The 27,193-nt window shown below is 47.1% G+C and overlaps 1 protein-coding gene across 2 annotated transcripts in view; it reads right to left on the bottom strand.

The window, feature by feature from the left end:
- Nucleotides 1-27,193, bottom strand: part of ADCY2 (adenylate cyclase 2) — a 422,161-nt gene that overhangs the window by 383,402 nt on the left and 11,566 nt on the right. For both annotated transcript variants that reach the window (XR_007127384.1, XM_047729460.1), the window contains exon 2: nt 16,653-16,850. Coding sequence is in view for 1 of the 2 variants with exons in the window: in XM_047729460.1 (XP_047585416.1) it covers nt 16,653-16,850 (198 nt within the window). In the remaining variant the exon portion in view is untranslated. The remainder of the gene's footprint in view (nt 1-16,652; nt 16,851-27,193) is intronic.

Genomic DNA, 27,193 nt, shown 5'->3' with positions numbered 1-27,193 from the left:
TGTCTCTCTCTCAGAAGGCAATGTCACTTCATTGTTTCACAACCTACCGAGTGATGCATCTGTTTTTATGCCTCTCGGCATATTTAGTTCTTCTGCAATATCCCCAGTTGGGGGGAGAAAGTAATAAAAGTGATGTTTGCATAGCAAGAGCATTACAGAAAATACAGATGATGACCTAGGCATTTTGTATGTGTATATCACGTTCAATGGAAAACATTCTTGGGGGACCTGAGTGGCTCAGTTAAGCATCTGCCTTCCGCTCAGGTCCCAATTCCAGAGTCCTGCGATCGAGCCCCACGGTGGACTCCCTGCTCAGCGGGGAGCCTGCTCCTCCCTCCCCTCCCTGCTCATGCTCTCTCGGTTGCTATCTCTGTCTCAAATAAATAAATAGAATCTTTCCAAAAAATGGAAAATATTCTTTTAAAAAAACAGGATGAACGGAAATTGAATTTCAAATGATTCAGCAATTGATCTGCCCGTCTTTTAAAAAGTTTAATAGGTAATCGATCTTTGCTCAAGGAATCATCTCCTCCTCAGACTTGGTAAAAATGGAAATACTGCCAATCTCTTAGAATGACTTTTATCTCCTTAAGGATCCCCGCTCTCCGGAGCTTAACCATTATAAAGGCAAGGAGGAGACATGGCCAAGACCTGGCAAACCAACACGTGTGAATGCAAGAAAAGAGGGAAGGAGCAGTGGGTTCTACCCTTAGACCTGCTACATGTTTTTGACAAATCATAAAATCTCTGTATCAATAATGTGAAATGGACTATGTGAAAATTCTTTCCATGCTACAAACCCACACACACCATTTTCACACCTTTACTGAGGTATAGTGAGTGGGGGGTGCCTGGCAGACTCAGTTGATAGAGTATGAAACTCTTGATCTCAGGGTTATAAGTTTGAGCCCCATACTGGCTGTGAGACTACTTCAAAAAATAAAAATAAAGTCTTTTAAAAAGTAGGTAAAATTGGGTTGTAAGGATCTGTTTATACACCCGAAGTACAAGTCCTGTCAGGTATGACATGTGTTTTGTACCTGGTCACTTTCTTCACAGTGCCTTTGAGTAATAAAAGCTTTTAATTAGTTAGAGAGGAGAAGGGAGTTGGGGGAAATTGGAAGGGGAGGTGAACCATGAGAGACTATGGACTCTGAAAAACAAGCTGAGGGCTTTGAAGGGGCGGGGGGTGGGAGGTTGGGGGAACCAGGTGGTGGGTATTGGAGAGGGCCCGGATTGCATGGAGCACTGGGTGTGGTACAAAAACAATGAATACTGTTATGCTGAAAAAAAAAAGATTTTAATTAAAAAAAATTAATTTTTTTTTAAGATTTTACTTATTTATTTGTCTCAGAGAGGGAGAGAGAGCAAGCACAGGCAGACAGAATGGCAGGCAGAAGCAGAGGGAGAAGCAGGCTCCCTGCAGAGCAAGGAGCCTGATGTGGGACTCGATCCCAGGACACTGGGATCATGACCTGAGCCGAAGGCAGCTGCCCAACCAACTGAGCCACCCAGGCGTCCCCCAAAAAATTAATTTTTTAAAAGCTTTTTAATTTTGATCAAATCCTACCAATTTTTTTCCCTTTAATAGGTCACAATTTAATCTAAGGGTACCAAGATCTCCTTTCATGTTTTTTTCTACAAATGTCATAGTTTAGAACTATATTTTAAGTCTACAATCCATTTCCAGTTCATTTTTATGCACTGCATGAGCTCTGGGTGAAAGTTCACTTTTTTTGCACACAGGCAAAGTTTTCAGCAGCTACTGTTGAAAAGTTTACACTTTCCCCACTGAACTGGCCTGGAACACAGTCAAAAATATAAATTGACCGTGTATACGTGTGGGACTATTTCTGGACAAGCTATTGAATCCCACTGGCCTAAGTGTGTGTTGTTACACTATGCAGATTACTGTAGCTTGATCAGATGTCCTCAATCCAATAGGGTCACCTCTCCATGCTCTGCTTTCTCAAATCTGTTTTGACTATCCTAGGGGTCCCACATGTCCATCCACACGCTAGAATCTGCTCGTGACTCCCTATAAACAAGCTTGCTGGGATTTTCACTGGGACCCACCAGAGCTACAGTGGGCAGCTCGGGCAGGACCGGCAACAAGAATGTCAACTCTTTGGGCCCATGAACAGACCGTACCTCTCTCTACGTGTTCTTTAATTTCTGTCCACAACGTTTCAGTTTTCTACGTAGAACAGTTATACACATTTATGCAAATTTATTCCTAAGTATTTTATATTTTTGAATCTGTGCTGAATGGCATTTTTTTTAAATTTTCTGATTGGAAGGTTCTAATATACAGGAACACAATGTATTTCTGTATCTCAGCCCTGTAAACTGTAACCTCACTAAAGCCACTTACTGGCTCCAGTAGTGTTTTCAGGTTCCACAGGATTTTCAATCCACATCAATATTCCATGCACACACAGAATGCAGGCCATGTACGTAATATTAAGGTTTTTCGCAGTCACATTAAAAGTAGGTAATTTGATTTTAACAACACATATTTTTCATATTTAGCCTCCTTTCCCCCAAGTATTATCATTTTATCATGGAATGAGTTTTAAAAACTATTAATAAGAGACTATGGACTCTGAAAAACAACCTGAGGGCTTTGAAGGGGCGGGGGGTGGGAGGTTGGGGGATCCAGGTGGTGGGTATCGGAGAGGGCACGGACTGCATGGAGCACTGCGTGTGGTGCAAAAACAATGAGTACTGTTACGCTGAAAAAAAAAAAATTAAACTATTAATAAAATAGTTCACGTTCCTGTTTTCATACTTGGTGTTTAAAAGTAAGTGTTTTCACTTGGGAGCATCTCTCAACCCAGAATATGGAAGTGCTCGTGTCCACATGTGGATTCAGTCTACCGTAAGAGACAGTGACACGTGTGCACGTACACATGCACACACAGTCACCCGAAGTCTTATCTTCTAGTCTGCAAGTCCTTTGCTGCTTCTTCTCGCTGTCTACACTAGCAAGGATGTCTGTACAGTGTTGAGGAGACCACCATGGTGGGAGGGATCGACCCTGACCTTACTCGGGATCGTAGGGGGACGGCGTTGAGGCTTTCACAATCAGGAACAATGCTACACTTTTTCACAGTTGCCTTGAATCAGTTTGAGGTGGTTCCTTATATCCTAGCCTGCTGAGAGACACTCCATGAAGAACTGTCGAACTGTGGCAAATGCCCCTTCTGCATCTCCAGATATGAGAGTACCAACGTTTACTGAAATCACGTTCATGTGACAAATCACACCACTGATTTTGTTAATGTTAAACCAACTTTGAATTCTTGAGATAAACTTCATTTGGTCATACTATATTTTACCTATAAAATATATTCATATATATAATATATACTTTATTTTCTTTTTCATGACCGTTTTGGTCTTAGTTTTCTTTCCTCGTAAGGTCTTTGGTTTGGGTATCAGAGTAACGGTGACTTCATGACATGATACAGGAAATGTTCCCTCTTCTATTTTGTGGAAGAATCAGTGTAGTATTGGATTTATTTTATCCTAAAATTTTGGTGAGAACTCACCAGGAGAGACATATGAACCCAAGTTTTCTTTGTGGAAAGATATTCAACTACGTATTCAAATTATTTAGACACAAAGGGCTATTCAGGCTATCCATTCCTTCTTAAACGAGCTCTGTTTTTCAAGGAATATTTCCCCTTTATCTAGATTATGGGATTTGTTGGCAAAAAAGCTGTTCATAACATTTCTTTTACCTTTTAAACACTGTAGGACTTATAGTGACTATCCCTCTAATATTCCTAAAATTGGAAATTTCATCTTATTTCATTATTTCTTATCAGTCTGGTTAGTTTTATCACTTTTATTGACCATCTTAAAGAACCAGTTTAGTCTCATTGATTTTTCTCTATTGTCTTTCTGTCTACAACTTCATTGTTTTCTGCTCCTTTGTTTAATTCCCTTTCTTCTAAATTCTACTACCTCTTCTAGTTTCTGAAGGTGAAAGCCTAAGTGACTGATTTGAGCCCTTCACATTTTGTAGTATAAATAGTCAATACGATAAGTTCCCTCAAGCCCCATTTCGGGTACATCCCCCAAGTTGTGAGGTATCACATTTTCATGTCATTCCGTTCAACATACTCTCTGATCCCCCTTGTAATTTCTTCTCGGAGTCATGGGCTATTTAGAAATATGTTGTTTGGTTTCCAATTACTGACTGAGTTTCCAAATTCCCTTGCGGTACTTATTTCTATCGAAGCCCATTATGGTCAAAGGACAAACTTTGTATGATAGTAATCCGCTCACACTCAAAGGGAATTTTATAGTCAAGAATATGGTCTATCTCGAAAAATGCTCAGTGTGTGTTTGAGGGAACATAAGGTCTGCATTGTTCAATGGAGTATTCTAGGAACATCAATCAGACCAACCTGTTTGACAGAACTTGCAAAATCTCCTCTATCTGTGTTGACTTTTTTACTGTCCCACCAGCTTTGAAGAGTGGTACAATCTTGGAATAAGGCTATGGATCTTCATGTCACCCATTTTGAATCTCCTACGAGGTACACAGCATTTGAAACTGCTCGGTCTTGATGAACAGATTCCCTTTACATTAGGAAGTGTTGCTCTGTCACTGGCACCTTGCTCTCCCCAGTCCTGGACCAAGAATCATTCCTTGGTATGGAGTGATACCTGGTGTGGAGGGCCCCCTCCTTCCTGGAGGCTCTCGGACACTGTAGGTTCCTTCCACTGCATGGGCTAACTGGTACTTAGTGGAGACTTCACAGGACCACCCACAAGCCTCCAGAGCTTTCTCTCTCTCTCTCTCTCTCTCTCTGTCACTCTCTCATCTCTTTGGTTTCCTATCCTGAGAATTCCAGTGCATTTACCTCCCCAAACTCTGAACTCTGTTTCTTCAACTTCATGAAACCACTGAGCTCTGTTTGGGTCCTGCCTCCCTGTGCTGGGGCTGGAGGCGCTTTTGAGGCAGGAAGCCGGGGCAATCATAGAACCCCCACTTTTATTTCCCTTCCTTTGAAGGTCACTTCCCTGTAGTATCCCTTAGCCTGTGTCTCAAAACCATCATTTACTGTATCTGTCCCGTTTTTTAGTTAAGATAGGAAGGTAAACTGAGTCTCTATTACTTCATTGGTATTTCGAACTGGGCATTCAAAATGCCATCCTCCTTTGAGTAGAATTATCACACGGATGATTTTACAAGTATGCTTATTAATCTCAGCTCTGAATTTATTAGACAGCAAAATTATTAAACCAGCTTATGACAAAATAAATGTAACACAATCTGTACTCAGAGAGACTGCTATATATTAACAGAGCCACAAGAACAAACGCTGCTCTTTAAAACAAAAGCTGAATTTGAACAACCGAATGAAAGCAGTCATCAATCACGTGTGGCAAAGCTAAAACATTTATTTGGCCAAAAAACTCCACCTTTGGCTTAGGACGGCTTTCTGTTCTGTTCTGGGTTTTTGGTGTTTTTTTTTCCCTCCCTGGGTTTTTGGGTCCCCCCCAAAAGCAGTGATAAGTGACCCTTTCAAAATCTCTCCTAATTTCTCCCACCTTCTTTTCTCACTGACTCCCTCTGAGGTGTGGACCACTCCCCACACCGGAAGGATGCTTGTGTCTCCCCAGCATCATCCCCTCTCTGAAGCAAAGCCGGGGGACAGGAAGAGCTCGAAGTCTCACACCACCATCAACCTGCCACCAACAGCTGCATCTCTGAGCCTTCAAAACGGAGACCACTTCGCAGCCCTCCCAGCCCCAGGTGCCAGCACACGCACCTGTGTGGACACACAGGACCCTCACTTAGAGGGAACTACAGTGGTTCTGACAACCCTGGAGAGACCGTCTTGAAATCCTAACAGTGAACCTTGAACCAGGGGCCCCGCATGCGCATTTTGCACAGGGTCCATGTCTCATGCAGCAGCTGTGAGCATGGACAAGGTAATGTGTGTTTTACATCCACCATGAGCAAGTAGAGATAAGACCCACAGCTTCTCTCATCTCGGTTCCCTCGCACTTTGGATGGGTTAAATCGTGCACCCATGCCAAAAGGAGAGAGAGAGAGAGAAAGAGAAAAGGAAAGAAAAAAAAAAAGCTATGTTGAAGTCCTAACCCCAGTACCTCAGAATGTGGGCTTATTTGGAAACGGGGTCACTGCAGATGTAACTGGTGAAGCTGAGGTCATACAAGAGTAGGCTGGCCCCCAGGATGACCAACGTCCCTACAGCAAACAGCAGCATGAAGACAGAAGGACCCGGGGGGAGGGGACCACGTGAGGACAGAGGCAGAGGCTGGCTATGTAACGGCCATCAGAGGGATGCCCACGATGGCCAGCCTACCACGAGAAGCTGGCAAGACGTGAGGAAGGGCTCTCCTCTGATGTCAGAGCGAGCGTGGCCCTGCCATACCTTGATTTCGGACCGGTGACCTCTAGAACTGGAGGGCAAGACAGGTGTACTGTCCCAAGCCACTCAATCCGTGGTACCTGAGACACTGATATGGCACCGAACTCTGCAAACTGCCCCAGGCTGCACGTTCCCCGGGGACCGAAGTCAGCTCACCCTTCCTGGCGAATTTCCTCTCCTTAATGCTCTGGAGAGTTCCCGGGGACACCCTTGCACGTGGGCTACAAGCTTTATAGCAGCCACAAGGAGCCATGGCTCCCAAGTGCGTTCTGCAGCATGACAGCCAGTCCTGGCAGCTGTGGCTCTCATGGAGAGGAAGGCATCTGGGCACATCCCAGAAGCAGAGAGAAATGCCCCTATTTTATGGTGGTGAAGCTGAGATGTGGAAATGATTATAAACTCCATTCTGAGGTCATAACGTCTAAAAAGAAAATGATGTGAATCTCAGGGAAATGTTTTATTCTTGCTATCATCCCCAGCAGGGAACACAAACCTTTGGAGAGAAAAACCTAGAAGAAAGACTCCATTGGGCCAGAGCAGGGCTTGAAAACACTAAATAGATCATCTTTAGGCAGAAATGGATCCTTCCTCCTCTCTCCTCCCCCCTCCACCTCCCCCTTGCTCCTCAGCCAGCACATCATCAACCTTTCCCAGCGTGACTGGTACCCTGCCTGCCCCTGTGTGTCCACCACCCTGGCTGCTGGGCTGGGGGTTAGAAACAGAGAGATCCACAAAGCCCCAGGCGGAGGGGGCTAGTGACCCAGTGGACAAGACATACAGTCCATCAGTACCTGGAGGACCTGAAAATACTTCAGTCCACTCTACAAATAAGAAAATTACATTCAGAAGATACACACACACACACACATTCATAAAGCATTAGAACTATGGAATGAAAGGAAAAATCTCACGCTGATGATGGAAAATATAGTATTCACCTGTTTGCCCCAATTATTTGTTCATCCCTAATCTAAAAGTTTACTGTAGAGTCTCCATGCAAACCTCTTACTTGGTCTGGGGGTATACACCTCGTTCCCCTCCTTCAGTCGGGTGAGGATGGGATTAGTGGCTGCTGAGAAGAGGAAATCTGAAATACTGAATGCTGGGGAAGCTAAGTGAGGTGTTGCTAAGCAACTCTGAATAGGAAATATTTAAACTCTGGATTTATTTTCTCCTGAGAACTTGCTGCTCCAGCCTGGAGTCCAGAATTCACTCCCTGTCGTGCTGGCAGCACCCCAGCAGGCACGCATGGGCCCGCACACGGCCCCCACCTGACACGGACAGGCTGTATGACGCCCGGGTCCCCGCGTTCCTCTGGATCTAACAACCGCGTCCCACTCGATTACAAGCACAAGGTAGCTGGCGTTCCATCACAAACACAACCTCTCCCAAAGTCATTCACAAACACTGAATGCGGCAAGCTCTCACACAGCCAACAGCCAAGGTGTCTCCATTTAAACCGAGCCAGTAACAGATGTTCTGGAAGTCCACAGAACTCTCTTCCTGCCTCATAAAATTCCAGCTCTTTCACGAAAACACGACAAACTCCAGATTGCAGGCATGACTTCTTTCAGTGTCACGGTGACTTCTCCAGGTAGTGTTTCCAGATGCCCTGAGCTCTATACACAGTGCCGGCCTCCTCGTGACGGTGGCCGCCCTCCACCCTGCCAGCCAGGAGCATGAGAGCCATCCTACGCGGACTTCAAATAAGGTCGCAGATGGAACCCAGAGCCCATGCAGCTCAGGGGGAAACTGTACCAGGCTGGACGGGCCTCTGAGCCCTGAGCTGGCATCCTGGCAAATGCCCTTCCAGGGCCCTTGGAGTCTGAGGGTTTTTCATAAAGGGAGGAAAGGGCCTCTGTGCAGGTACACAGGGACTAAGAATGGACCAGAAGAGAAAACCAGCAGAAAGAAGTGAAATTACAAGGAATCTATAAGGAAGCAACGTTAACCTCAGCATAAAAGCAGTCACTAATTCCCAAACGAAAATACTGGCTCATATATATACATGGACATTTACTTCTCGAGTCAAGGATGCCCCATTTCTCTTGATTCCTCTGAGGAATGTGACACCTACGCCCTTCAACTGGGAGCATCTGCTGACAACTTGAAACAATGATCCGATCAACTTTATGGCATCTCTAAGTACCGGCTTCTCTCTATGAAGTTTTTCCAAATAACATTTAACCCCAAAAGGGGCTCAGACAGAACAATTCAGAATTTCCAAATATGTCCCTTCCTCATCACAATCATCCTGTCATTTGCTGAGGCAGGACAGGAAACACCCCACCTTCTCAATAGCAAGGAGCACAGAACCATGACGCACAGTGATCCTGGTGCCAGAATGCTACGTTCAGATTCTGTCTGTCTCCCTAGCTGTGTGACTTTGGGCAGGAAGCTTAACCTCTCTGGGTGTTCATGTTCTCACCTGCAAATTGCAAGCAATAACGGTACTTACTTCAGAGTGGGGTAGAGATCAAATAAGTTATGGATAAAGTCACTGACTACTGCCCGGCACAGGGAAGAAGTATTTTCTATCACTATGAAAGTGGAGGAGGTGAGCAGACAGGCAGGGGACGTGTATGTGTGTTCAGTATCTGCATGACTCTCTGCACTGTGATCCCCACACAGACGACCCCGGCTGCACGCTGGGAACGGAGCCCGAACAAACATGTTCCCAAGACCGCTCAGTCTGTAAAATGTACAGGGATGTGGCGTGAGTGGGGCAGATATTCCAGAAATGCAGAAATGAGAAGGGCAGTGCGTGCTTCATTTCCAGACAAGAGTCTAATAAAAATGCCCATCTTCAGGACCCAGGTCTGTGCTCCTCAAAGAAAAGCACAGGAGGAGAAAGAGAGGACGAGGCAGAGAGACTATTCTGCAAGCCCCGGCAGAATGGTCTATTCGGGCACGGTCAGGGCTCTGGCTGGGGACGGCCAGAGAGGGTTGCGGTAAGTTCCCAGAGCATGGCACAGCCAGGGTGATGGTCCCCTCACTCTGGCTGGGAACTAACAGTAGGGAGAAGACAGAAACGCCACCTCCGCACACAGCCGCCAGAAATGTGCAGGATCTCAAAACACCTACACTTCAGGCTGGGTCCGACGGTGATGTGCTTCCTTAAATTTCCTTCCTTAAAATTCCCTTAAAATGCATCCTCTGCCATTAAAACAACAACAATACATTGTTAGAAAAAGCCTCATCTTTTGCTGCTAGAAGGAGACAATTATTGGCATAACATTTTCATTCTTCTCAGGTGTGTCCTTTTTCATAGTGAGCGTACAACGCCCCTGAGAAGCCTCACTGGTGCACAAAAGCTTAGAGATGGGAGCTTCAGGTCCTGAGGCACGATCTCCCCGAGCTGGATTTCTCTTTCCGTTCACATGCTACTGGGTCTCCCAATGGTAAAGAAATTCTTTAGCAGCATTCCAAGGGACTGCACTGGAGGAAAAGCAAACCAATTCTCGCAGCCTACGAGAAGCCGTTCTTTCTGATCATTTGTCCTGCTTTCAGTAAAAATAAAAAAAAAAAAACAGATGTTTGCACACTGATGTCCTACTCTTGTAAGCAAACACGCGGGCACACACTGAATGTCTGGTGTCCTTTTAAGTAATGCAACTAAGGAGCGGTCTTCTTCCTGGAGCAAATTACCAGCCTTTCAAGTTGGTGGCAATTTAACAAATCTATACAATGACTTCAGCATGGTCCCTGTGCCAAGGCTGCCATGGGGCTGTCAGGAATGGAAGCCCTCATTTAACTCTATTCAGTGAGCTGTTAGGATGGTGGGGGCAGGAAACAGCAGACAAATGCAAATGCGACTCAGCTGTCTTGTCCTCACTTGGCCAAGCGGCGTCTGTCTGCCTAGGAGCCAGCCATGTGGGGGACCGCCCTCCTGCCACCTTCTCAACGATATTCTCATCCAGGAGGGAGGCTCCTAAGTCAGGGCTGTCAGCAGAGGTGAAACGCATTCATTCGTGCCAGAAATTCGTTACATAAAACATCTAAAAGCTTGGGTTTCACCAAGTAAACCAAAGCATTACGAAAACGCATCAGGAAAAACTTCTTGATGTCATTGATGTGGGAGCCCAAAAGAAGCACTTCCATGATTCAGACGGGCAGAGGTGTTCCTAGCTAAGGCACGAATGTTCGTTCGCAATGTTGTTTACACGGCCATGTGATCGTCGGATTAACTTCTCTTTGTGATCCTGAGTGTGGGTTTGTTTTAACAGGATATTCACACGCTGGAATGTATCTAATTCCCGACACACTGGGCTCAAGGGCATACATTTAATTCCATGGTGGATTTGCGGTCTCAGTGTCGGCTGACATCAAAGCAGTTAGAGGACTCCAAGAAGGGAGGGCAGACACCCGAGCACCAGGCCACGCAGGACGGAGGTGGCTTCCTGCAACCCAGAGAGGAAACAGTGCATCTTCCCGTGAAATCAGAGCCGTCATGAGTTGAGCTGTGTCCCCCAAAAAGGGTATTTTCAAGTCGTACCCTCCAGCCCTGTACCTGTGAGTGTGATCATACTTGGAAACGGGGTCTTGGCGGTTATCATGAGTTGGGGATGGGATCACCACGAGAAGCCCTAAATCCAGCACGATGGATGGGTGTCTTCTTACAAGAAGAGAAGGGACACGCGGACAGGAATGGAGTGTGACTGAACGGTATGTCTACATGCCCAGGAATGCCAAGGACTGCAAGGAGCCGCGCGTGGCTACAAGAGGCAGGAAGCGTCCTCCCCTAGAACCTGCAGAAGGAAAATGGCTTTGCCCATACCTCGATGTCAGACTTCCAGCCCTAAAGCCTGGAGACACTCTCTGTGAACCTCACTTAGTCTCTTCCTCTGGGGCTGACCTCTCAGGAAGGCCCGTGTCCCAGAGGCTCTGGCACAGGGACAGAGGGACCACAGCTATGCTACAAAACTGCACAGGCATGTGCTGAAGAGGGAGCGATCCACCCCGTACTCGTGGCCACTGGTTTCTTAAAAAAAAAAAAAAAAAAAAAAAAAAAAAAAAAGAAATGATCCCACTTCGCCTAACAGAACAGAGAAAACAAATATCTTATATAAGCCTCCATGAACATTCAGTTCAACACTGCTCCAGTATTTTTAAACCACTCAGGAGAATAAGATGGGAAATGGCAACAGTACTGCCCTTCTCGCCTACCAACTTATCAATGGGAAAGTCAGAGCCCGGCAAAGGACGTGCTGGCGAACCAGCCCGGGCCAGAGGCGCGCACACGGGTCTTCCACCTATGACACAGTGAAGCAGCCAGAGCCACAGACCCAGCGATGTACCGCCGACTTCCCTCGGAGTTGCTGGAACCATGAAGAACATACCATCTTTCACTCCTTTTCATTCAGGAGGCAGGCAGCTGCGTGGAACAAACGTCCATGGGCGGGTGGCCAGCGGCACGGGGTGGAAGGGGACATGTAGAGGGGCCTGATCGGGTGGAAGACAAACCCAAAGAAGGCGGGCAGGGAGACTCGTGCCCTGTCGGGGCGGGAGGGCACACTGCCCAAGGCCTCCTCTCTTCCCTTCTGTGGGATTCCCCACACCTCTGACCACATGGCGCCACTGACCCCCCTGGGTGCCCACCACCCTTCTGCCCACCCGGACCTCCTCAGGCTGGATGCTGCCCAATCAGTCCTCGTGCCTGATCAAGACAGACAACCCGTGGCACGACTCCTCCTCCTCAGGTTGGCTAAAAGGCATCACTGAGGCATGACACTGGACCACGCCAGGGTGTCTCAGACGTGGCACCCCTGACATGGGGGCTGGAGGAGGTTTTCTGGTGGGAGCTGCCCTGCTCTCTGCAGCAGGACGTCCAGCAACCGCCCTGGCTGCTCCCCACTGATGACAGGAGGATGGGCCCAGCAGATGGGACGATCGGGTTTGTTTCTAGACGTGGGCTACCGTCCTGTCTAGATGTGACATGGCTCCCAGCAGAGGAGGCCTGTGTCCCGGGCGGGAGGCCTCTGGCATCAGGTAAGGTGCTCCCCAGTGCACCAGCCGCTCAGCTGTGAGCAAGGTCCTTGTCACCCTGTGCCTTTGTTTCTTGTAAAGCAGGGGTGTGACAGTGCCCCCCTCAGGGAGCCATCTGGGGATCGGATCGGTGAGGGTCTGGCAGGAAGGGCACACAGGGCAGGGTCTGGGCCCGTCCTCACAACGTGCGTGTGAGCCGGGGGTATTCTGAGCTCGACCCTGGAGACTCTGATGATGAGGCTCTATGTTTGGATCATCTGGGCGGAGAAGCGCACATCTCACCCAGAGAGAGGCTCGCCCTTTGCCCTGGGCTCCAGCATCTCTCCAGCCCTGGAAGGTCTCCGTGGCCCACGGGCTTGGGCCAGCAGGGTCTACACGTGATCCGGGCAGGGGCGTCCTTGGGGCCACGCAGGGTCAGCGGTGTCTCTAGGAGGGCTGCGGGCTGGAGCTCTCGGACGCAGCGCCAGGCTGGAGGCTGAAGTCAGCCCTGCCGGCTGGAGGAGACCGAGCCCCAGCGAAACCCCCGAACACAGAGGTTGCCCCAGCGAAACCCCCGAACACAGAGGTTCAGCCCGGATGCCCCGGTGGGTGATACTCGGTGTTTCGTGGGACACTGAGCAGCCGAGGGCAGTGCTGTCCATGACTCCGCAGGCAGAGGACATGAAGCTCCGGACGTGGTAGTTTTCCTGGACGCTTCCCTTGGCTGATGTCGGTCTGTCCTCGTTCCTTGACACGAACCACAACCACGACAGCCTGCCCTGAGTTCTGGGAGTCCCTCCAACAAGTCAGCAAACCCCAGGGCTGCGGGGGTCAGCAGGGAGTGGCCCCGTGGGGACTGTGCCTTCTGTCTATGCAGGCTCACTCCCGCACCTCCTCAAGGCAGGATGGTGAACTCACCCCTGCCCGTGGGAGCCATCCACTCCTTGAGCACTCCTCCTCCTCCGGCACAGTGAACCTCCCTCCATGCTCCATGAAGGCTAGTGCTCCCTGAGGGGCCAACATCGGTGGTGCTGGTACGACAGAGGTGAGGCTTTGGGTAACGGGACCGAATAATTTCATTTTAAATCACTGCACTGAACGTTTGAGGCAGGATTTCAAGCCCCAGAGAAGGCATGGCCCGAGTGTCCCTCTTCTGGCAAGGCGTGTGAGAGGGAGACACATGACCAAGCCCCAGCTTAGGCATAGTGGCCAAAAGAGAGCTGCGACCCCCGGGACTGGCTGGGGCCTTTCCTGAGCTTGGACCAGACATGGCTGTGCTCCAGGCCGCGAGCTGGGCAATGCCGGCAGGGCCCAGGCTCCACATATAAGCTAACTCTGCCCAGTGCCCGGGAGGCACAAGGAAGGCATCCAGAGCCCAGGGCCAGCGGGGGGCGGGGCGGGGGGGAGAAGGGCGGAGGATTACGTGGGGAGGAGGAGGTGAGACCGTCCCGACTCAGCAGGAGCTTGGAAACAAGAACATCCAAGCACACAAGAATAACCAACCCTGAGACATTTAACCCCCAAACTGGGTGCCTGGGAGAGACCGATCACTGAGGAAACAGAGGTAAGATACTCCAAGAGATTTTTTTTAAAAGCAGGTGGACAGCAGCAGTAAAACCAAATGAGGGTCAAAAAACCAAAAGATAAAAAAGCAGAACAATTGGACCCAAAAACAAAAAAAAGAAGAAAATCCAACAACAAATCTGGAGAACTATAGCCGCACATTAATGGAAACACGGAGCGAGCCCGCTCTTGGCAGAGCACTCGAAGACAGGAAGGGCCAAGACAGCACACCACCCCCGGGACGTTTCCATCCTAGAAGAGGGGGACAGTCACTCATCACACGTGCGATGGAACACCTGCAGCAGGGTGAGGGGTGTCGCCAGGTGGTGGGCACCAGGAGGTCGGGGAAGGCTGCTCTGACAAGGTCTACAAGGTCACACGGGAGCCACAGAACACGTGGGAGGAGAACCTTCCAGACCCGTCGGAGGTCCTTATCCTGACTGATTGGTTCTATTAAAATTGTAATATTAAAAACAGGGCAAACATTACAGGTGAAGTTACAGATGCTCTAGTTGGAAACTACGATTCTGCATTACAAGTCCTGGGGAATACAATTAGAAAATACAATGCATGCAAATGGAGTGACTCAAGGACTTGAAAGGGAGAAAAAAATTACCTTAAATTATCTTAAGATGATAACAGTGTCTATATAGATAAACTGAGACCCTCAGATTGACTAACAGAGCTAGTAAGAATTCCCTGAGATTGCTGAATACAGATTATCATAAAAACAACAGTATTCCTATGCATCAACATTGACCAAATAGAAAAGATAATTAGAAAAAAAATCCCTTTTATAAAACAACAAAAAAAATGTTAGATATCTAAGAACAAGTCCAAGTAAGATGACTACTGATTTTATGCAGGAAAAAAAAAAGTGTTCAGACATAAAAGAAAACCATACTTACTGGACAGAAATACCACATCATTCCATGGAAAGTCTCAATACAATATGATAGCAAATCTCTGAGTGTTTTTTATAGTACGCTTTTATTATTTTCTAGACACTTCATATCATTCAAAGCAAAAACTAAGAAATCCCATATCATTAACATATTATATAACTGTATATATTATACAATTATAATTTATATTATAAATATAATACATATTACAAATGTATTATAACATATTACATATGTTATATAATATAGTAATATAAAACTCCAGATTTCAAAAGGAGTTTTCACTGGACATGATGAGCTGATTCTGTAATTCATATGGAAAAGCACACTCAGAGAATTCGGAACAAAAGGAAAACAGAAGAACAAACAGAGGATCCTTCCCTTCCAGATGGTAAGGCCTCTCATAAAGTTATACCATTAAAGGAGGTGGCATTGGTGCATTCCCAGGCCCCTGGGTGGGTCCCACTGTTGGCTGGTGCCCCGTTTCTGTCCCATGTGTGCGTGAGGCCAGAGCACGGCGTGCAGACAGAGGGGAGGTGGGGCCGGAAGGTGCTGGGAGCCTGGGGTGCATACCCAGCCCTACCAGGGCCCTGAAGGGGACAGTGATGGGGACATTGGCCTGGGAAACTCCCTGACCAGGGAAGCAGCAGAAAGGGACAGCAGCACCATCATCTCTTCTGTCACAACAGTGTCCTTCAGAGCCAGAGAGACCAAGCGGAGTTGACTTAGTCCAAACCTCTCCCTTTGCAAGAGAAACTGAGGCCAAAACAGGATGATGGCTTGGCTGAGGCAACGAGGCAGAACCCTGTCACGCTTCCTAACAGAACCTGCTGGAAACCTCACCCGGGGCTCTCTCCAACTACGGTGGAGCGGCGGCGCTCTCCCCCGGCCCTGGCACTTAAGCCGTTCTGTCCGCTGCCCTCTTGAATCTCTCCTCTCCTCTCCAGTAGGAATTCTCCCTACTGGTCTTGGTCTCCTAATGCTTTCTCCTCTACCCACTTCTGGCCCCTGTTCCTTTCCTACTCACCCCTCACTCTGATGTCCCCACCAACTCTGTGACAGCCCGCTCACCGCCCAATGCACTCTCTTCCTGGATGGCTGCAGAACCCCGTGGCTTTGATTACGAGCTCCAAGCTGGCAGCTTGTATATCCTGCCTGCAGCCCAGCCCTGCCCCGGAGACAACCCAGGGCTTCCTCAGGCAGTCCAGCGCGTGCATCCACGTGGCAGCACACAGTGGGGAGTCCTAAAGCGCTAACAGCCTCCGGTGTAGCGATTTCCTGAGCCAAGAACCTCCCAGGGTCAACATGAAGAACAATGGGTTTCCAGTAGGTGCATGAAACCATCCTACTGACATGACGAAATCAGGCTGATATAAAATCAGTGTCACAGAAGTCTGTGTGTAAGGAGGAAGATCTGGTAATGGATAAAGAGTCCAAGGCAAAAACCCGTGTCTGACAGTGACAGGTACGGCTCCGATCCCAGAGGGATCCCGGAATAATAGAGAACTCAGAAGGCAGGAGACCATGCAGCCAAGTGCAGCACGAGGAGTACACCCGGACCCGATCATCTCAACCAAGTGACAAGGAGAGACCCGGGCCCGCACCCTCACTGCTGGCAGGTCTGAGAAGTCCAAGAGGGTGTGGAGTGACTTCAGCCATGAAGCCACACTAACGGGGCTAATTCAAAAGACCTTCCTCTCGGCCACAGGTCTCCTGTTTCCAGTTTAGGGTCAGGTTTGCAGAACCAAGTATGTCATCAATCAAAGCACATAAAGGAAACACGAACAGCATTTTAACACCATACCTGGTCCCAGGGAGAGACGGTGCCTGCAAAGCACATGAACAGGTACCCCATGGCCACGAGGCACAGCCATATCACCAGAGAGAAAAGACGGAGCAGCTTCTGAAACACGGACTCGATGCAGACGAGGATGAAGATCGCGAAGAAAATCGCCAGGGCTGTCGGGACCGTTATTAAAAATGCCACGTGGTCTTCAACTTCCTAAGAGGAAGGAAAATATTGCAAAGGCACAATTTTAGCAACACGTGATACCCACGGTTCATGTCCTCAAATGTCTTCAACATGAATCAATGTCCAGTAGATTGAGCTGTAAAAATCATTCCAGAAGTAGAAGGGTCTGAACGTCTGAATTTAAATTTCCCATTAAATCATTATGTTTCTCTATAGAAATAACCCAGTATTGTATATTTAAATTATGTAAAACAGCAACACCGTCAAATTTAGATTTTCCCTGATAAATGGAGAAATGGATTTTATTCAAAAGTGAGTGTAAGAATATTTACTATCAGGGTAAAAATAAGACCAGCAACTTCACTGCCTGAATCAGAGGACCAGAAATGCCCTCGCCTTAGAAAATTAAGGCTTCCAAATGGGTTTGAAATGTTTTATTTAAAAATCTAAATAACGGTCTGAGTTTCTCAAGTGATGAGCTTTTATTTTAATGCATGACAATTAATGTTTTAATGGGATCACAGGTTAAGAGAAAAGGGTCAGAAAGTACTAAGTATAGGCACAAGAGAGCAGGAAACACTGGAAGAATGTGCCGTTTTGCTGGCAGACCTCCCCACTTCGCCGGTGCTCCAGTGGCAAAAAGAAAATGAGCCAGCAGCATTCGCCCCTGACGCATTTTCTGAGGTCCCCTTCTGCACAGTAAGGCTCCTTCTCCCTCTATTCCTTTCTAGCCACACACGCACAAAAGGAACACTATTTCCATTCTATGCAATGTCCGCTCAGTGTGGCAGACGTGGTGCTTCCCTGAGTTACCATGGCATGGATCCAGGCTCTTGCTCTGGCAAAGCACTCCCAGGAGGTGGCCACGCACAGCACTCCCTGTGGGCTGGAACCCACCGAAGGTCTCTATCCCTCATCTGAACATGGGGAGCTACCGACGCACCTCAATCCAAGAACCCAGATGGGCAGAACCCTAAGAACTTCCAGGGGGGGCTTCAGAAGAGCAGAGATGGTAAGATCCGGGACTTGTGGGGCGCTTCTTCCAAATCCCAGAGCCCGGTGAGCTCTTCCCCTGTGCCCATGGGTATGGGGCTCACGCCACCCCATCAGCAGCGCCAGCTCTGGCCTCACCCGATACCAAACCCCTAACCCCAGGGACACGGGGAGGCACAGCAGATCCACCAAAGAGCTCCCAGACTCTAGATTAACATTGAGGCAAGGAAAGGGCCCTGAGCCCGCCGGCAGGGCTCAGCTGACCACGCTTCCCATTCTCCGCCACCATCACACACTCTACCAGACGCCTGGGGAAGAGACAACCACCACGGCGACCGCAACACAGAGCAACACACAACCACATCATGTACTTACAACACCCCCGTGTGGGGCATGGTGTCTGCGCTATTCCACAGGTGAGGAAAAAGAAACCCCAAGAACGGAAATGAGCCGCCAGAGCTGGTGAAGCTGGGGAGTGGGGCGGGGGGGACGGCTGGGGTCCCCCGCAGCAGACGGCGAGCGAGACCAAGGGGCCGAAGGCATGTGCGTTTCCAGAACTGGCGGGAGACAGGAGGAGCCAATGGGGAGTTCTCACTCCCCCGCCACGGCAGTCATTGCCCGTGATTAGATGCCGAGTTGCACCCACACCCTCGGCCTCACCGCAATGAGGGCAAAGGGTCTCGGCAGTGCCGCAGGGGCGAGAGCTCCCCACGCTGCAACCCCACAAATAAATGGGCTCAGGGTCGTGACCGCATGTCCTCTGGGGACACCCAACCTGAGATCGCCACCACCTGCCACAGGCACAGAGCCGGGAAATCCCACTTAATGTTAAACCGCTCCTAATGGACTGAACTGTGGACACAGAGCTTGCCCCTAGGTCGCCGGGACGGCCGCTGTCCTGCACGACCGGTCACTTACTCCATCAACCCCGTCCGGGGAGAAGCAATCATCGACTTCATTGGCCCTCGTGTCTCCAGAGAGACTGAAAATGATGTGAAAACAGACATGACGGTGAAGTGAAACTTAGCACGTGAAGACACGTAAAGGATCGGAAAGCGGTGGGAAGCGGCACTGCCTGGCCTCTCCCTGCCCTTGTCTCAGAGCGGCTCTAACTGGAAGCAAGACAAAGACGGGACAAGGTCCCGTCATGCTGGCTCCAGGACAGATATACCTGATACCATTTCGGGTCTTAAATACTGGAGTCTCTATCACATATACTTTTTTTTTTTTTTAAATTTCGGGGTCCCCATCGCCGAGAAGTGCCTTGTCTGGGCTGAGGGTGACTTCCCCATGCAGCACAGCAGACACAGCGTCTGGGTCCCCTAGTACTTCTAAGGGTCCACAAACGTGTTTTAATGTCTTTTAAAATCAAAACCAAAAAATATAAGCTCTTAAGGTCAAAGGGCACACACATGTTGATGCTAACACAGTTGTAAACTATAATTCTGTGTCCATCTTGAGGGAGGAAAGGGACTTCCACAGCTCCTAAGTCACACGCCACGATCCCCAGGGGCCGGTGTGGTGTCCCGGGGGCAGATGTGAGGCCGGAGGAGCCAGACCCTACACGGTGGAGGACCTCTCGCATCACCCGCATACCCCAGCCTCGGGGGGGCAAGCCAGGCTCCCAGCTGGCCCGGGGTGTCGGCCGGCCGGCCCGCTGCTGCTCCCAAGGCTGCCAGCCCCGACCCTGCCCAACCCAAGCCCATGGGAGAATCCGGCTCTTCCCGAAAGAGGGCTGCCAGCAGCTGAGTCTGCTTTTGCCTTTGGAACTCAAACTCCAAACAAGTTTTAATAAGGACTTCTCCACAAAATAGCATCTTTTATAGGGCATCAAGGAAAAAAAACAGTAGAGTATTCATTAAAGAGTGTATAAGCTTACAAGCCACATTCCTTCCCAGTCTTGCTGCTGGCATCATGCGTCTCCCCAGACCAGGGGAAGTAAATGAAATGCGGGAAGGCCCGCCGTGCCTGCGCTGCAGGCTCCCTTCCCTGCCCTGGTCCATTCCCAGCAGACAGGACCACGGACAAAGCCACAGAGGCACACCCCGTGGCTGTTTTCTTCGGAGCTACTTCAGTTTTCAAAATTCGTAGCATAAAACAAACAACATAGCTTAAAATAAAATGAACTAAAACATTAAAAACACTGTCAATCGCAATGAAATGTGTTTATGCAGCCCAACCCCACCTCCCTTGGTGGAAAGAAAGCTTCACACTACAACACAAACTACATGAAACATATGAAAATGCCTTTATTAGTAGTACTCAAATGCCTTTAAAACATGCTTTAAATAGAAAAAAAATTCTCCCTATGACACAAACTAAGTGAAATGTAGAAAAATGCCCTTATTGCTACTAAAATGCATTCAAATGCCTTTAAAAATGTTTTTAAAAAATACCTTACAATGCAAACTAAATGAAATGTATGAAAATGCCTTTTCATAGAGAGATCGTGAGCATGGCATCATCTATGTAATGATAACGGGTCCCTCTTGCTTGTTCCCTTGGAACATTTTATCCTTTCCTTTTCAATGCATTTTCTAGTAATTTTGGAGGGTTTCTAATTGCGATGCCTCTTAAGTACCCATCACTTTCATGTGTTCTGTGACAGCTCTTTGGTTTGTTAGAGGCTTTTCCATAGAGCAACAGATTATATTTTCATTCTTTCCTATGTGCATTTTTCTTTTTTTTTTTTTTAAATCAGTACTACTTTTCATTTACATGGTAAAGGACAGCCTCTTGCAAAACACTGCTTTTCTACTAAAAAATACTTTGAAGTCCAGCGGACTGAAGGTGGGTCCCATCCCCACTTACTTCCGTGAGACTCAGGCTGAGCACTGAGCTTCCCTAAGCCTGTCTCTTCAGGTAAAAAGCAACACGGATACCACAAGGCTAGTGGGCACTGAGTACATACAGGTGCACTGAAAACAACAGAGATTATTACCACGAGGGCCATCATGGCCTTTTTCCCTTCAAATCTCAATACTTTCTCACCAAGGCTGGTCTGACCATTTGTTATTGGAACGGTGCCCATTTTGCACTCTAAATCATAATTGATTACCACAGATTATTTTGAAGGGCTGTCACTGGGCAAAAATAAATGAGCTTTTAGCTGTGATACACATTTGACTAAAGATACATATTTTCATTCATTCATATATAATATATGTATGTGTGTGATATAAGAGAAAATGTATTTTTCATTCCTACTCCATTTTATCATGAGGTATGAAAGGAATAAGCAAAAATTCTGATTAAATAATTCTATAAAATTGTGGTAAAATAAATCAAAGACCTCAATAAATGGAGAGATACTTCATGCTCATGGACAGGAAGACAGTATGGTCAAGATGTAAATTCTTCCCAAATTAGTCTGTAGAGTCAATACAATCCCAATTAAAACCCCAGCAAGTTATTTTGTAGGTATCAACACATGGATTCTAAAGCTTAAATGGGGAGACAAAGCACCCAGAACAGCAAACAATATTGAAGAACAAGAAAAAATCTGGAGGACTGACCCTACTGAACTTTGAACTTTGCTATAAAACTACAGTCATCAAGACAGGGACGGTCCCGGCGGAAGAACAGACCAACAAATCAATACAATAAAACGGACCCACATAAATGCAGTCAAATGACATCTAGCAAAAGGAGCAAGACCATAGGCCCTAATTCTGTCTGCACTTAACAAGTCCATTATGCAGTTGCAAATAGTGGAAGATACATCTTTCTAGGCAGGTGCAGACTGGTTTTTCTTATACATATCTATAATTTTTATGTTTATTTTAAAAATATGGTCTTGACCATATTTACTTATTCTCAGTTCCTATTACACAGGCCAGCATTCTCACTCACATTTTAAGAATATGGATAAAGACATGAAATAAGTGTGTTTTACAAAAGAAATGGTTCCCATGGGGCATCAGACTTTAAAGAACTTTCCTTTCTACAACTTGACTCCAAATAATATTCCTAAAGGGACTGCTAGTTTCTACAAGTGGTAGACAAGATCTCCAACTCACTTCCCTACCCACCCCCATAAAAAACAAAAAACAAAACAGAGAAACAGAAAATATGAGTGCTTGGGGCGCCTGGGTGGCTCAGTGGGTTAAGCCGCTGCCTTCGGCTCAGGTCATGATCTCAGGGTCCTGGGATCGAGTCCCACATCCGGCTCTCTGCTCAGCAATAAGCCTGCTTCCCTCTCTCTCTCTCTCTCTCTCTGCCTTCCTCTCCGTCTACTTGTGATCTCTCTCTGTCAAATAAATAAATAAAATCTTTAAAAAAAAAAAAAAAGAAGAAGAAGAAGAAAATATGAGTGCTAAACCCTCAGCAGGGGTCGGTATGTAGACAGGAAGTCTACATACAAAAGCCAGGGGCAGCTGGGAGGAGTGAGAACCAGCCTTGCCCTGTAGAAAACAGGTGCCCCGGAGATGCCGAAGCTGAGAACCTCAGCAGTGTGTAGATCTACAGGACAGCAAGTGTGGACAAAGGGAGCCAGAGTAAACCTCAGCTGGGGTACATCCCAGCTATCTTGGAAAGAGCAGCTAACTATTCTTAGGCAAAAGCTTTCCCACTTAGAGCCACAGTATTCCAAGCAATTAAAATCAGTCAACATCTTAAAACAAAATTCGCCAAAAATGATCAGTCACCAAGAACGAGTGTCCAAGGAAATAACGAATGGTTTAGATTCTCAAGGACTGTAGACACTGAAAGTGACAGACAGAGAATACCAAAAAGCTGTATTTGACACATTTAAAGGAATAAAGGATGCACTTTCAAGGATGCTCATACAACAGAAATCGATCAGGTACAAACACATAGAAAATGGAACCTGTAAAGCTGATCAATATAATCATGTCAATAAAAGCTCAACCATTGAAAAAAATACGGAGACAGAAAACAGAAAAAAGCAATGGTTAAAAAGAAAATCGGTGAACTAGAAGATTAAACCAAAGAGTTTATATACAATGCAACAAAAGAATATACATATTCCTTTATAATATGTAAGAGATAAAAATTATAAAAAGCCTAAGACACAGAGAATAGAATAAGATGAATAAGAAGGTATTAACATGTCTGATTAGAGCTCCCAAGTTACAAAATGAAGAGACTTGAGGACATAAAATATCTAAAGACGGATCACTTGAGGATGTCTAGTACTAATTAGCACTAGTACTAATGAAAAACCAACTCCAGCCAGTTAAGCAAAAAGAAATACAAACATATATCTATGATGGTAAAAATGCAAAATATTAGAGATAAAAGAAAAAATCCTAAGAGTGGATAAAGAGAAAGAAAGGACTGCCCACAAAGAAGAACAGTTCGCATGAGAGCAGAAATTTCAACAGTGCAAGGCAGTGAAGACAGATTATTGAAGGAAAAATAACAGTCAACCTTATATCACCAAGAAAACATGTGCTTTTTTTGGTAATAAGAGCAAAAATGCAAACATTAAAAAAATTATTTTTAAAACAGGATCTACTATTGATAAACCTGCTTTAAAAGAACTTCTAAAAAAATATATAATCCTAAAAGGACTGTATGATATGGAAGAAGGCAGTGAACAAATATAACGGTAAATACATTGGCACAACCAAACATACACTGTCTATCTGAAACTATAATAATGAATGTCTAACTTCTAGGCTTAAAAAGACAAGTGAAATATGCTTTAAGTAAAAACTAAAAACTTTAAGGGTAAAGATAAAATGATAAAATGCTCAATTCCAAGGCAATGAAAATAATTTTAAACATCTATGAACTCATAAAATGGCCTCAAAATGTATAAAGCAAAAATGTACAGACCTAGGGAAAATAATTTTAAACATCTATGAACTCATAAAATGGCCTCAAAATGTATAAAGCAAAAATGTACAGACCTAGGGGGAGAAGTAAATTAATCTACCAAGAGCAGAAGATTTCATCGTCTCCATCCAGCTATTGATAGGTCAAGCAAACAAAAGTAAAAACAAATAAAATTAAGAAGACGCAAAATATTTGAATATAATAATAAACTTGACCTATTGGCAAATAAGGAATTCCACACTCATCCTTAGGGAGAACAATATCTCATGTGCACATGTAATATTTATAAAAACTTGCAAAAAGTGTTAAAGAAGAGGTATCACAGAGACCCATGTTCCGTGATCACAATTTTAAATTAGCAGTTTATAACAAAAACATAAATTAAAAATAATCACATATTTGTAACACAAAAAGCACAACTCTAAACTGAAAAAAAAAAAAAAAAAAAAAAAAAAGGAATAGAAGAGGAACCTTTGCCAGATCTAGGAGGTGGAAAGGAAGCAAGTCCTCACCTAAAGTCTTCAAAGTTGGATAGGATGACGGGCAGTCACAGAGGGCCAGGCAAGGCTTCATCTTGTCCTCACTGCCCTGCCTCATACCCTCCTGCTCCTTTGCCCAACTTCTAGCCACCAGTGAACAGTGGTCCAGCAGACACGTGGCCACAGAAGCACAGCGGTGGCAGTTATACAGAAGTATTGGTTTCCCAGAAACATCTCCATTGGGTTCTTCCATCTTGGTCACCTATGGTGACTAGCCAGGTTTGGCTTCACAGATTTCCCTAAAAGAACCCGCTTCTCCATCCAAACCAGTCCTTTACTAAGAATTCCCCGTGATTCTACAGATACTTTCCTTTTGAGAAACAGTTGCTGACTCATTACCAACCTCAAAAGGGACTGAACACTGACCATGGACCATCACCAAGTCTCCCCAGAGTCCAACCTGCTCATGTGTATGCAACTGTTTGGTGACCCCCCAGCCATGAAGCAGATGTGCACAGCAGCACCCCACCAGCAGACGGAGGGAGGCTGCATGAGCTAGGGCTCAGGTAGATTCTGAAGGCACAAGTAAGCTGTAGGAGCAAATGTCACCGGTACTCATAGGCACCGGTCCAGCCACACCACCTGCCCTGTCCCCCTCAAGCTGCATCTATGTCCTCATGCAGAGTTCCCTATGACCTGCTGCCCGAGGAAATAAAAATGCAGGTCTGGGTGATGCCTGGTTCTGCAGAATATATTGGGGCCACCCAAAAGAAGACAACAGAAGCACTGTAACTCCAAGCCCCTTAAGTGTGCCACCCTCTGGAGGACCAGCCAGCCATCCATGGCGGGTCGATTACAACTGATGGATGGCGCAGACATTTATTTTCGCTTCAACTGAACCTACTTTGGACATGGGTTTGCTTTCCTGTCCGTAATGCTTCCACCCAAAGCACCATATATGGACTTTCCCCATGCGCTCTCCACTCGCAAGGTATTTCACAGAGCATGGCTTCTGACAGAAACATTCATTTACAGCAAATGATGCATGACGATGAGCTTATGCTCTTGGAATTCACTGACCTAACCCTGTTCCTCATTGCCCTAAAGCAGCTTCCTTCATGGAAGGAGAGAATGAGCTTCTAAAGACTCAGTGAGGGTACCAGCCTAGGGGTGACACCAGGTAGGCTCAGAGATACCCCCTGGGACCAAAGAGATGCTTGGAAACAGCCACCAAGGCAAGACACGGACTCTGCCACTGCCAGGATCCACACAGGTCTAGGAATCGGGGAGTGGAAGCAGGAGTGGCCGTCCACTCCTATAAACTCCCATTCTCAATCCTATAATTGTGGGTTGTTCCAGTTTTGAGGGCTTAGTTGCCAAAGGAGGATAGCCTCCACCAGGGAACTCAATAATGTTTCCATTAAATTGGACACAGAGATTGCTATCTGGCCACTCTAAGCGACTAATGTCACTGAACCAGTGGGTAGAGAAGAGCTTTTAGTACGGCCGGGTGACTGATGGACACTACCAAGAAAAACTGGGCTGCTCATGCACGATGTGGGCAGGGAAGGCAAGAGGATGACAGAATGCAGATTGTAGGGTTTCTCGTTTGCTCCCGTATCCGGTGATAAAAGTTCACGGACATGTCTAACAAGTACAGTCTATATGCAAAGTACCAGGTGAAGCAACTGTTTACGTCACCCCACCTGCCAAGGAAATGGGATCAGATAAGGTGCTTGCACAGGGCAAAGGGAATACGGAATGGGGGCAGGAGGACATTAGAATATGAGCCACATCCCTGTGATCAGCTGAAGAACATGGCAGGAGCCATGACTATTTCTTCCTTGGGCTGGTATGAATGTATTTGCATGTGCGTGTGTGTGTGTGCATATGTGTGTGCATATCATGCAATTATTTTTCTTCTGATCCCTCTGCTATAACATGAGATGCACGAGTACTGTACGAATAGCTTCTATACTCGAGTCTGGAAGAAAAAGGATGTTTAAAGGACACAGTCCTTAGACAGATTAGAAACGAACATCACTAAAGTGGACAAAGTGGCCCTCCACATCCTGTTTTAGGGAGATGGCTGGCCTGTTTTCCGTTGTACGGAGAAGAGTTGTATCACGTTAGGTGGAAGCGTGATCGTGCTGCTGCCCTCTCTATCCAGAAGTAAAACAGAGTTCACAGTGGTGTACACGGTGCCCAGGACACAAGCAGTTGACTATGTTGGATCGTTCTGTCGTCAAATTGACTAAAGCTACTTCCCAGCATCCCCCTTCCCTGGATACTCCTAGACGGGCGCTGGCATCAGGAGGTGCTCGCCTGAGATGTGGAAGGTGGAAGCAAAGCAGCCCCCAGGAAGGGTAGCCTGCTGGTCACAGATGGTTGGAGATACACGAGGAAGAGCCTGGGGGACCTCAGCCTGCCCTGACTCTCCAGGGGTCTGTGTGCAGCCCAGACCTGGCCCCTCACCAGGCATTTGGCTACGGGCTCACACAGGTGGGTGCCACACAAGGGTAACCGCTCTCAGGAACCGCCCCCCGCCCCGGGAGGCCTTCTCGGGTAGATGCAGGCGCTCGGGTCCTCAGCTCTCCCTGCACCGCTCTGCTGATTCCTAATGCTCCCGGCGGGCGCCCAGCTTTCCATTGAAACAAGCGGGCTAGAAGCGAAGGAACGCTGCATACCCACCTTCGGAAGCTACAACGACAAAACAAACACAAAGGACAACAACAAAAGAAGCCCAGAGAAAGCAGAAGGAAGGCGGGATGGTCAGAGAGCTTCAGAAATACCCCCTATTTCCTCCTTCCAGGTTCCTTCTAGGAAGCGCTTTCTGACCTCCTTGGACGTTCGAAGTAACCATGCTTTGGCCAATGAAATACGAGCAGAATTCCGGGTGTGCCTCCTGGCCGGGGCTATGGAAATGCCCGTGTGAGGCCACACCGCATGTCCCTTTCTGTGGCGCAATGATTAACAAAAGTCCTTGTCTTGAGAAGGACACCTGCAGCCCCAGCTCCTGGGGGAACTGAGATGAGCAGAAGCTCCCACCTGGCCAGGATGTGTGCACAAGAAATAATCCTCTAGCGTGTTGGGCCAAAT

This window comes from Lutra lutra, chromosome 5 (genome assembly GCF_902655055.1).
Source record: "Lutra lutra chromosome 5, mLutLut1.2, whole genome shotgun sequence".
NCBI classification, from domain to species: Eukaryota; Metazoa; Chordata; class Mammalia; order Carnivora; family Mustelidae; genus Lutra; species Lutra lutra.
Note: the sequence above shows the minus strand (reverse complement) of the source record. Positions and strands in the feature narration are given on the sequence as shown.